At 35.5% G+C, this 12,246-nt stretch overlaps 1 protein-coding gene across 1 annotated transcript in view; it reads right to left on the bottom strand.

Annotated features, from left to right (window-relative positions):
* Positions 1-12,246, bottom strand: part of LOC115210582 — a 174,287-nt gene that overhangs the window by 74,441 nt on the left and 87,600 nt on the right. Inside the window, exons 15-16 of the mRNA XM_029779185.2 lie at positions 10,200-10,352; positions 8,172-8,259 (exon numbers count right to left, since the gene is read on the bottom strand). Coding sequence (XP_029635045.2) covers positions 8,172-8,259; positions 10,200-10,352 — 241 coding nt within the window. The remainder of the gene's footprint in view (positions 1-8,171; positions 8,260-10,199; positions 10,353-12,246) is intronic.

Raw genomic sequence — 12,246 nt, 5'->3', positions numbered from 1 at the left:
GGACTTAATCTTTGTAAGCCTAGTACTTATTCTATCGGTCTCTTTTGCTGAACTGCTAAGTTATGGGGATGTAAACACACCAGCATAAGTTGTCAAGCGATGTTGGTGGGGACAAACAACACAGACACAGATAGACAGACACACATTCTCAGTTTTATATAATATAGATATATATATATGAACTTATACATACATGCATACATACACACACACATATGTATACACGCACACAATATTCCTGGATTAACTACAGATTCTCAGCATCATTTTATTACGATGTATCCAAAATATAATGAATTTCTGTATTTATATTTTATTTAGGGAATCAATAAAAGCTGGGTTCAACCTCTTGCATGTACTAACTTATGTGTATATGTCTGTATGTCTGTAAGAATGTGTGTATGTGTATGTATATATATATATATATATATATATATATATATATGTAAGTATGAATATGCGTAAATATACATAGTTATGTTTGTATTCATGTATATGTGTATATGTCTATGTATGTATGTGTGTGTTTATTATTATATATATATATATATATATATATATATATATATATATGTATGTATGTATGTATGTATGTATATGTATGTATATGCATATGTATATATATATGTGTGTGTATTTGTAAATGCACATAAACATGCAGATATATACGTATACATGCATACTTATACAAACAACTGCACCCAGCTTGCTTGATTTTATTGATTCTCCCAAATAACTATAATAACATGAAGAGAAAAATTGTTAGAAAATGATGCTGACAATCTATGGTTAATCTGGGAATGTGGATTCACTCAGAAGTGTTGCATCCAAGTAATTCAGGCCTAGAAACACTGATAATGACTTTAGAAACATTACCGATCCAAACTAGTTGCAGAGAATTTATATGAAAATATGGAAAAAAATCTTGATGGCAAAGATAAAAACTAGAACAAAATTGTGCTTTGGTTACAAGATTTACTTGTATATCTGTCTTTATTGCTTTCAGTGTGTCTGTCTATCTATCTGTGTCAGTCTGTCTGTGGCCTGTCTGTCTTTCTCTCTCCCTTTCCCCATCTATCTACATATATATATATTATGTATATGCATGTATATGTGTATGTATGTGCGTGTGTGTGTGTGTGTGTGTGTGTGTGTGAAGGCACATGGCTCAGTGGTTAGATCGTCAAAATTACGATCGGGAGGTTGTGAGTTCGAATCCCGGACCGAGCTGCGTGTTGTGTTCTTGAGCAAGATACTTTATTTCATGTTGCTCCAGTTCACTCAGCTGTAGAAATAAGTTGCGACGTCATGGGTGCCAAGCTGTATCGGCCTTTGCCTTTCCTTTGGATAACACTGGTGGCATGGAGAGGGGAGGCTGGTATGCATGGGCAACTGCTGGTCTTCCATAAACAACCTTGCCCGGACCAAACATCTCAGTCCAGTGTCATTTCTTCTGTGAGGCCCAACATCCTGACATGTGATACACCCGTTTAGTCAACATGGATTTGATGGCAGAAGTGAGTTAATGTATGACACATACATTTGATCACTACAAACAAATTCTTTGTGCAGGTTGTTTGGAAAAAGCTGAATGCTCATACGTCATTTCCAACAGGAGAATTCATTATTATTATTATTATTATTATTATCATTATTATTATTATTATTATTATTATTATTATTATTATTATTATTATTATATGTTTGACTTTTGCTTTACATTTGCACAAGCTGGCTCCAAGTCTCACCCAGAGATCTCAAGAGACAACAAGTTGGAAGTTCATGTTGGTGTTATGCCTAGGGTGCTATATATTTGGTTTTGTACTTAGTGTTGTACTAGTGAATGCCTAAAAAACCATACGAAAATTATGTTTGTTTTAAAACTTGAGATTACAAAGAAAGTATTTTGCGTAGGATATGAGCAGTTCCCATGAGCACTATCTTTTGAATTTCTGCCATTTTGGGGTTTCCTGGTATCTGAGTTAGGTAGCAATCAACCCCTTTTGCTATCATTCCCAGGGCACCTATGACAACAGGTGTTGTTTTAGTCTTCAAGTTCCACATTTTGTTGATTTCTATTTCCAGATCTTTATATTTGCTCAGTTTCTGGTAGGTCTCGACAGATACATTTATATTGATTGGGACTGTCATATCAATGAGGAGGCATGTTTTTTGTCTGAAGTCTTTTACTATGATGTCTGGCCTATTCACGTCTATCTTCCTGTCAGTTTGAATGGTGAAGTTCCAGAGGAGTGAGATGTGGTCATTTTCAAGCACTGGAGGTGGTTTGTTTTCCCACCAGTTTTTATCATGGGGCAAGTCCAGGTTTCTGCAAATTACCCAGTGAATATATTGTGCAGCTCTATCATGCCTGTTGAGATACTCTGTAAGCGCAAGAAGACTGCACGTAGAGACAACATGATCAATGGTTTCCTTTTGTTGTTGACATACATGACATGTTGGGCTACTGCCGTTCTTTAATATGTTGGCCTGGTAGTTCCTTGTAGGTAGGCATTGATCTTGTATTATTATTATTATTACTATTATTATTATTATTATTATTAAACAATGTCTAGGTCACACTGACCAGCAGTCTTCTTAAAATTGGTGTTATAATCAGTATTTTATTGCCATTTAATCATTTCGATACCAATCTACTTGGCAACATCATTAATGCTATATTAACTTATCCTCCAAACTTCTTGTATTAAATTGTTCCTAATTTTTGTTAAAATATCATTACTACATGATTAATGGCTATTTTTCATTATGAATGCAACCCACAAGCTGCAAACAGTAAAATGATGTGAGAGAAGGTTAAAAATTTCTGCCATATTTAAAAACCATATTATAAGGAAGCCTTCCAGAAATAGTAGTCAAATCTTCCTCATATTTAACCTGCAGTTTTAAGGAATCATTAAAATAATATGTGGTTCAAAATTATTCAAAAGACAAAAATAAAAAGACAGGGACAAGTAAGGGAACAAGGAAAAGGGCATGTTAGTTTAATGCCCAAGGAAAATGGGGGAAGTCTTTGACATTTTGAGCCTTTGCTCTTTTACAGAAAGGAATAAGAAGAGAAAACAGATGGAGAGATGAAAAGTAGAGGGTAAAAATGTGTCTGGATAAATGGTTGCACAGTCCTACATAACCATCAAAAGAAGCTACCATGTGAATGCTCCATCTGCCAGAAATAGTAGCAAAATCTCCCTCAAAGCAAAGTATACCCCGCAGTATTAAATAGAACAATGAAATATTACATAATGTTGTCTATATACTGCTAAAAAGATAGAATGGTTGTTGCTGAAATGGATTTAAAAAGACTAGTGGGATACTTGAATATTTCACGGAATTAATGGTAAATCTATTGAGTTATTTCTGAAAACTTTATCCAAAATACCTGAAAGCATAGCCTGTGTTGTGTCTTTAGGGAAAGATAGTTGCTCATCCACTACTCATTGAAAAGTGAAAGAAATTGGAATAGGATGATTACTTAATGTACTTTATATATACATTTTATATACTTTATGCACAGGTTTATAGACTTAATACACAGCACTCATAAGATAAATATTAACTCTTATTTTTCCATTTTCCCCATAAACAAAAAATACCTCGTACATATGATACAACCTTTAGTTAAATTACATCTATCTGCCACATAAATAAGCTTGAATATTTCATGGAATTGCACTTATGCACATGCATTAAGTGATAGGTGATATAAAAAAACTTAGTTCAATTTAAAAAAATACACTTATCCAGTCACCACCACCACCAACATCACCCCATCATCATCTCTCTCTCTCTCCCTCCTCTCTCTCTCCCTTCCTTCCCCTCCCCATCTTCCACCTCTCCTCCCCTTTCTCTGCCTTTCTTTAATCTCACCATCAGAACATCACCACTCTGCTAAAATTACATTTCTAACTCTCCTCCTCTACCATCAACTAACTTTTTTCACCACAATAAATAATACATCCCTCCTACCCACATCATGGATGCTTCTCTTCCCTTCTTTTTCTTCTCCCACTTTCTGTCTCACTCTTTGCCTTATCCTCTTTTTCACACTCCTTTTTCTTTCTCCTCTCTTTCTCTTCAACTAATCAAGTGAAAGCGTTACAATTACATTTCCTCTATCTCATGTCATGAATGCTTTTCTCTCCCTCTTTGTCTCGCTCTCTTTCTCTCTCTCTCTCTCTTTTCATTCTCTCTATTTTTCTCTAATCATGTCAAAGCTAAGTAACACAATAACAAGCAGAATTATTATAAGATGCTTGCTCAACCAGGGTTAACTTAAACATAAGCAACACTTGTTCCAAGTTTAATACACCCAACATCACATAAACCACTAAGGAAGCCGCTATGCAGTCATTCTACCTGCTAGAAATAGCAGCAAAATTTGTTTCGGCTCAAATGCTACTGAAATAAGGAAGGAAAAGACACATTAAATTATTTATTCCAACATGCTTATAGACAGGCAGTAATGCTTTCCACTTTTGGTCATCTTTATGAGAATTGCTCTGCAATGTACTGAGAAAAAATTCCAACACACATGGACCCATTTTATATAAATTTGGTTTGAAAAGAGTTGATTAAACATATTAATTAAACACGTGGCAAATTTTTGATAAAATCAGGTTACAGCTTTTGTTATTATAGCATTTAGTTACATCCTGTTTTCCTAGTCATAATATTCTCAACTTATCTCATCTTTTTCTCACTTCTCTCTTATCACTCTATTTCCTCCTTCTCTCTCTCATACACTTTCTGTTACACACACACACACACACACACACACACACACACACACACACACACACACACACACACACACACACACACCACACACACCACACACACACCTGTCTAGACAGCAAAGGAGTCTCTAAATAGTCAATAAATTTTTACAAGACAGAAACAACCAAATTACTCCAGTCATTTTAAATAAATGAAGAAGAAATTGGATAATGTAGTCCTTGATATGGAAAAATGACTGGATGGTCATGACTGGAACATCTTTTACCATAGGTCTGCTGGATCATGGATAACCTGGGACTAAACAACTGCTACAATAATATAACAATAGGCTTCTTTACTAAATCTGTTTACAGTCTGTACATTGGAATAAACTGAACAACTCATAACTGATAAGAAATAGCAGCCAAATCTTTCTCAAATCATGCCATGCTGTCTTAAAAAACGGACATTTTGAATAACATCATCTTAGATTTTCTAATATAGGTGTAGGTGTGGCTGTGTGGTAAGTAGCTTGCTTACGAACTACATGGTTCCAGGTTCAGTCCCACTGTGTGGCACCTTGGGCAAGTGTCTTCTACTATAGCCTTGGGCCGACCAAAACCTTGTGAGTGGATTTGGTAGACAGAAACTGAAAGAAACCCGTTGTATATATGTATGTATAAATGTGTGTGTGTATGTGTTTGTGTGTCTGTGTTTGTCCCCCCAACATTGCTGGTGTGTTTACGTCCCTGTAACTTAGCGGTTTGGCAAAAGAGACCGATAGAATAAGTACTAGGCTTACAAAGAATAAGTCCTGGGGTCGATTTGCTCAACTAAAGGCAGTGCTCCTGCATGGCCACAGTCAAGTGACTGAAACAAGTAAAAGAGTAAAGAGAGGGAAGAAAAAATGTGATGGTCATTGCTGGAACACACTTGATCATGAACCTGTTTGATCAGGATTAACATGAGGTTAAGAAATTTTATGACAAGTATTCTTTGTTCCTGTTTCTGTGACCCACATATACCACTGGTACAAATATATAATTTAGATGCTGAAGAAAAACTTTAAACATTCCATTACTATTCCTCTTACTACATCCCCATTTACTCCACCTCTTCTCCTTGTTCCTAAATGAAGCTAAACTCAACAAATGGTAGAGTTGGTAGATGCTGGCAGGGTTCATTTTTGTTTATTAATCAATTCAAATTATATCAAATATGACTTACCTTTTCATCCTTCATGTTGTTATTTCCCCCCACCCCACCCTACCCCAGTTTAAATCTGGTTAAACCGACCAAAAGAGTTTAAGAAATTATCTTTCTATCTTTCTATTTACATTAGGGACTACATTTTAAAGTGTATCCTTCTTTATTTATAATTGTAGAGTATGAGCTGAAGGAAAATTGGTTGCTATATCTGGCAGGTCAAGTGACCATGTAGAGGCTACCTTATTAGCTCAACCTTCAGACCAGCACTGGATTAAGATCCATAAAGGCCCTAAGCACTTAAAATATTTTGTTACCCCCATATATATGTTATTCAAAATATAAACAATAACAAATGATAAAATAATTTCTTATACTTTCACTTAATTTATATTGGGTCATCCCATAAATAATGCGTTATTTCTTTTATTTTTCAAAATTAAGATAAAGTTCTTTTTTTTTATCTAAAATATACTCTCCATTTTCTACAATGATCTTCTATCTATCTGGTAGACTTGCAAGGCCCCTCTTCCAAAATTCACTTGTCCGTGATGAAAAATACTCCTCCAGTACTGTTCTGACCTTGTCTACAGAATTCATATTTTTCCTGTCCAAATGAGTTTGAAGACTGCGGAATAAATGATAATCAGATGGGGGAGTGTCCGGTGAATATGGCGGGCGGGGCATTGTTTCCCATTGAAACTGCTCCAGCTTTTGGAATGTCATCCTCGCTGTATGTAGCTGAGCATTATCCTGATGAGAGAACACCTTTCGTCTTGAAACCAAAGATGGTTTTTTTCCCTTCTAGCACTGACTTAAGTTGCTCAAGCTACTTGCTGTAAATCTCCTTTGTTATCATTTGGTTTGGGTTTAAAAGTTCAAAGTGGACTAAACCTTTCATATCTCATCAAACAGATAACAACACCTTATGTGGGTGAAGACTTTCCTTAGTTTGGGGTTCCAGTATTTCTCCTTACCCTACCCACTGTGTTTGACACTTGACAGTTTTATAAAGAACCCATTTCTCATCACCAGTCACTATTCAGTCCAAAAAAGGTTCATTCGTGAGATGTGACAGCAAAGAAGAGCACACTTCACTCTCTGCATGCAATTAGACTTGGAAAATTTGTGAGGAACCCATTGACCCAATTTGCTAATTTTTCCAATGGCATGCAGGTATCGGTGAATGGTTGAATGACCAAATCCAAACTTCTCTGCTAGTTCCTCAACAGTTACGTTGGGATTTTGTTCCAGCAGAGTTTGCAGGACATTCTTGTTGAGCACTTCAGATCTTCCAGGATGAGGGTCATCTTCTAGATTGTAATTTCCAGCTCAGAATTTCTGGAACCACCGTTGACACTGGCTTACACCTACTGTCTGATCCCCAAATACTGCATTGATATTCCTTGCACTTTCCATTGTTTTGTTGTCTTTATTGAACTCATAAAGCAAAATATGCTGAATATACTCCTTAGTCACTTCCATTATAGCTTTGAAACAATAACTGTAAAAATCGAACTGTACTTTTCAAAACTTGCACTAAGAATAAGTACAAGGTATAATTACTACCTGTTTTTATAGCAAGATGATGCAGGTAGTTTATCCCATCCCCCTCGGACTTTTAGTTCATGCAATTGGAAAGACCGCATTATTTATGGGATGACCCAATGTTTAGGAAGATTTCTCCTACGTTTTTTTTAATTGTAAAGTCTTTGATCAGGTTCTCAAAGTTAATCTTGCATAACACATCTACTTCTATACTTAGTAGAGATAAGGCATCTTGAATATCATTTTAGCAAGTTTAAAGTGATTCTTTTGTGCCATAAACCATTTACCATTTCTGTGGTGCTCTCCACCCTCTCTTTGCTTGATGCACTAAGCACATGCTTATTTTGCTTAATGGTTAATCCAGCACTGCTTCTGACATTAATAAAAACTTTGTGCCAATGTGAGAAATCATTACTATTAACATAGTTGGTGGATTGGCAAAATTGGAATAGGACAGTTGACAAAAAGTCTTACAGTATTTGTTCCAGTTCTTTATGTTTTGAGTTCAAATCCTGCTAAGATTGACTTTGCTTTCATCTCTCCAGGATCAATAAAATAAAGTACCAGTTAAGCCTTTTATTCCTGCTTAGACAGGAATATGTGTTGGACAACACACACACACACACACACATATATATATATATATACATACATACTTATAAGAATTTTATTCTTCATACCTGTATTTTCCAGATCAGAATCCTTTGTAGGAGTCAGCAGATACCATGTTAAAACTCCATCATCATGTCCAGTTAAAAGAGCATTTTCCTGTCAAGGGAAAATATGAGAAGCTGCTGAAAACTGGGTTGATTCAGTTTTAATCTATTGTTCATGTATATACAGAAGAATGAAAGAAATATAAACCAAGTAGGGTAGTGAGCTGGCAGAATCTTTTGCATGCTGGACGAAATGCTTAGCGGTATTTCATCTGTCTTTACGTTCTGAGTTCAAATTCCACTGAGGTCGACTTTGCCTTTCATCCATTCGGAGTCGATAAATTAAGCACCAGTTACGCACTGGGGTTGATGTAATCGACTTAATCCGTTTGTCTGTCCTTGTTTGTGCCCTTTATGTTTAGCCCCTTGCGGGCAATAAAGAAATAAGAAAAGTAAACCAAGCTGAACAAAACAAACAAAATGAGCTCACTAGGGAGCCACTATGAAGTTACTTGACCTATTAGAAATAGCAACTTAATCTCAATTAAATCATACTTTATTGCCTGTATCTAAGAAAAAGATGGAATGGTCATAACTGGAATTCGTTGGATACTCAGTTTCCTTAATCAGAGCTGATTTGACATTAAACAACAAACATCAAATTGATAAGAGCAAAAGATAAATACCAATTAACTTAAATAATGAGATTACAGTGATAATTCCAAGAATAATAATTGCTTCTAATATAGATACAGGGCCTGAAATTTGGTGTTTATATGGGGTGGGGGATAATTAATCAATTAATCCAACCCCAGTCCTTGAATGGTACTCTATTTTATTGACCTTAAAAGAATGAAAAACGGAGTTAGCATTACGGGGAATTGAACTCAGAATGCATAAAATTTTGGAATAAATCACAATAATAATGGTTTCTTATTTAGGCACAAGGCCTGTAATTTGACAGGAAAGGGGTTAGTCAGTACCATCGATTCCAGTACTTGACTGATGCTTTATTTTATCAATACCAACCCTGGAAGGATGAAAGGCAAAATCAACCTCTGCAGGATTTGAACTCAGAATGTGAGGTGCTGGAAGAACTACTGCAAAACAGTTTTTCCAACTTTCCAATGATGCTTCTGCTGCTAAAGCCTTAGGTTTGTTGGGAGAGATCTTGCCAATTGAATCAACTCCAGTATATTCCTAGTACCTATTTTATCAATTTTAGTGAGATAAAAAAAAAAATAAGCGGAAATTTTACCAGTGAGTATGTTACATTATAAAGCTCAAAAAGAAAATGACTCTCCCCAGACACCACAGAATATACTTCAACACACGAACTCATATAAAGAATCTTGCAAACCAAATTCAAGAACGAAAAAAAAAAATAAAGCTAACTCTAGTGGATTTACTGTTCATCCATCTACTCTTTGCTCTCTTTACTCTTTTACTTGTTTCGGTCATTTGATTGTGCCCATGCTGGAGCAGCACCTTTAGTTGAACAAATTGACCCAGGACTTATTCTTTGTAAGCCTAGTACTTATTCTGTCGGTCTCTTTTGTCGAACCGCTAAGTTACGGGGATGTAAACACACCAGCATCAGTTGTCAAGCCATGTTGGGGGGCAAACACAGACACACAAACATATGCACAAACACATACATATATACATATATATATACATACATATATATATATATATATATATACATATATACGATAGGCTTCTTTCAGTTTCCATCTAACAAATTCACTCACAAGGCTTTGGTCAGCCCGAGGCTATAGCAGAAGACACTTGCCTGAGGTGCCATGCAGTGGGACTGAACCCAGAACCATGTGGTTGGTAAGCAAGCTACTTACCACACAGCCACTCCTACACCTATCTAGAGTAGATAAAAGTTGACTTTTGAGGGATTTGATTCTTAGAATGTTCAGTAATGTAAGTAAATATCACAAAACATTTAGTTCAGTATCCTACCATTTCTACCACTTCACAAGAATACTAATGATTAAATATAACCTAAACAACAAATCTTACAACAAACATATGACTTACAAGTCTTGTCCATGCTGTTAAATTCTGCTCACTTGTGATGCTAAAGTGAAGAATTAAAGATGGTAAACTCCATATTTGAATCAATGTGTGATCACTTTCATGAGTCTGTGCAGCTAGAGAATTATGTTCTTTACTGTGATGAAGCTTCATGATCTGGAAAGAAAATCCAGTATACCTAACAATTATATGAAGACAAAATAAACATAATAATATCCTTCAAATGATATCAGGGCAAATTTCTTAAAGGAATATCAGACAAGTCACCTATACATCTCAGCCAACAATAACTCCCTACTTGAATAGGCTATGATACCACAAAACACAACTTAAAAATAACTCAACAAATTCTGTCAGGTGATGCTATTAAGTAAAACATGGCCTGAGCCAATCTTTGAATAAAACAGATCTAAATTTTATCAAAGTTTGACCCTTTAACATTCAGATTACTTTTTCAAATGTAATACTTACTAGCAGTATCGCCCGGTATTGCTCGGGTTTGTTTCGACCCTTTAGAATTGGAATTTTTGAAAAGTAAAAATTTTGCATTATGTAGCTTGTTATTCTCTTTAAGTGAACATTTTTCTGGTTGAAATACACCTTAAAATGGTGACACAGCCGTAAAAAAATCGTAAAAAATAGGGATTTTCATAGAAAAAGCACCTTTTTGATGTAAATAATTTTTGGTGTTAACATGGTTCGATTTGAATTTTTTCTTCTACGGAAGGAAGAGCAAGCCTTCTTCTATCATACTCTCAATTTTGGTCAACTTGCGCCACAGGGTCTCGGAGGAGATAGTGCTAGTTGAAGGCTACCAAACCTGCCATACACAGACAACTTCAGCTTTATATATAGAGAGATTTATTCACATCATTTTCAGTTAAAAATGCATCATCTTGTAGCTTTGAGATTTCAGTGATGTGATTATATATTTTTAGAATGACATTGTTGAGTAGGTGTGAGATGTTGGATCTGGCTGTTTTGAATATAAATCAGGAAGAATATTTGGGCTGGATATGTCTGGCTTAAATGCTAAAGGATTAAAAATGATATATAAAGTAGTTTGTAGATAAAACAAAAATTGAATGGGAAGAAGAGTTAATAGGAATCAAAGCTGGCTGCAGAATTCAGAATCAGACACTCTCTTCTAGAAAACAAAAGCGTGTTTAGTCATGAGTCAGAGCATGTAGGTTATAATTCTTAATGGTAATATTAATTTAAGATTTGAAAGGTAGTTTAAGAATAACAACATAATGTTAACTAAGGTGGAGACATAACCCTGAAAGCAGGGTCACATAACCCTTTCACTAAAGGCCTGAAATTTTCAGGGAGGGGACTAGTCGATTACATCAATCCCCGTGTTTCACTGGTACTTAATTTATTAACTCTGAAAGGATGAAAGGCAATGTCAACCTTGGTGGAATTTGAATTCAGAATATAAAGATGGACAAAATGCAGCCAAGCATTTTGCCTAGCGTCCAAACAATTCTGCCACTTCACTGCCTTAGTCACATTTATAATAAAATTCATTTCACCTGACAGTTTATTCACCCAGTTGGATGAATAAATTGCAGGATTAAACCTAAGTCCAAGCCTAGGTGAATTTTATTATAATTCTTAATGGTAGGGCAATGAACTGGCAGAATCATTAGCATCATCATCATCATCATCGTCGTTTAGCGTCCGCTTTCCATGCTAGCATGGGTTGGACGGTTCTACTGGGGTACTGGTATCAGACAAAATGCTTTGTGACATTTCTTTTGTCTTTACATTCTGGGTTCAAATGCTGAAGAGGTTCACTTTGTCTTTTGCCCTTTCAGGATCAATAAAATAAGTACCAGTCAAGTACTGGAATCAATATAACCAACCAGCCCCATTTCCCTAACAATGCTGGCTTTGGATCAAAATTTTAAAGAATTATAGTTCTTAATGGTAGCTTATATTTAAAGAATTTATCTTAATCAAGTGCTTCAAGCTACAAATAACCAACAATTAAGTGGAGCATCTAGACCAGTGACTCTCAAACAATGCACTGTGGTACAAGGGTACA

Source organism: Octopus sinensis, linkage group LG4 (assembly GCF_006345805.1).
Source record: "Octopus sinensis linkage group LG4, ASM634580v1, whole genome shotgun sequence".
Taxonomy (NCBI): Eukaryota; Metazoa; Mollusca; class Cephalopoda; order Octopoda; family Octopodidae; genus Octopus; species Octopus sinensis.
This window is presented reverse-complemented; position numbering and strand designations above follow the sequence as displayed.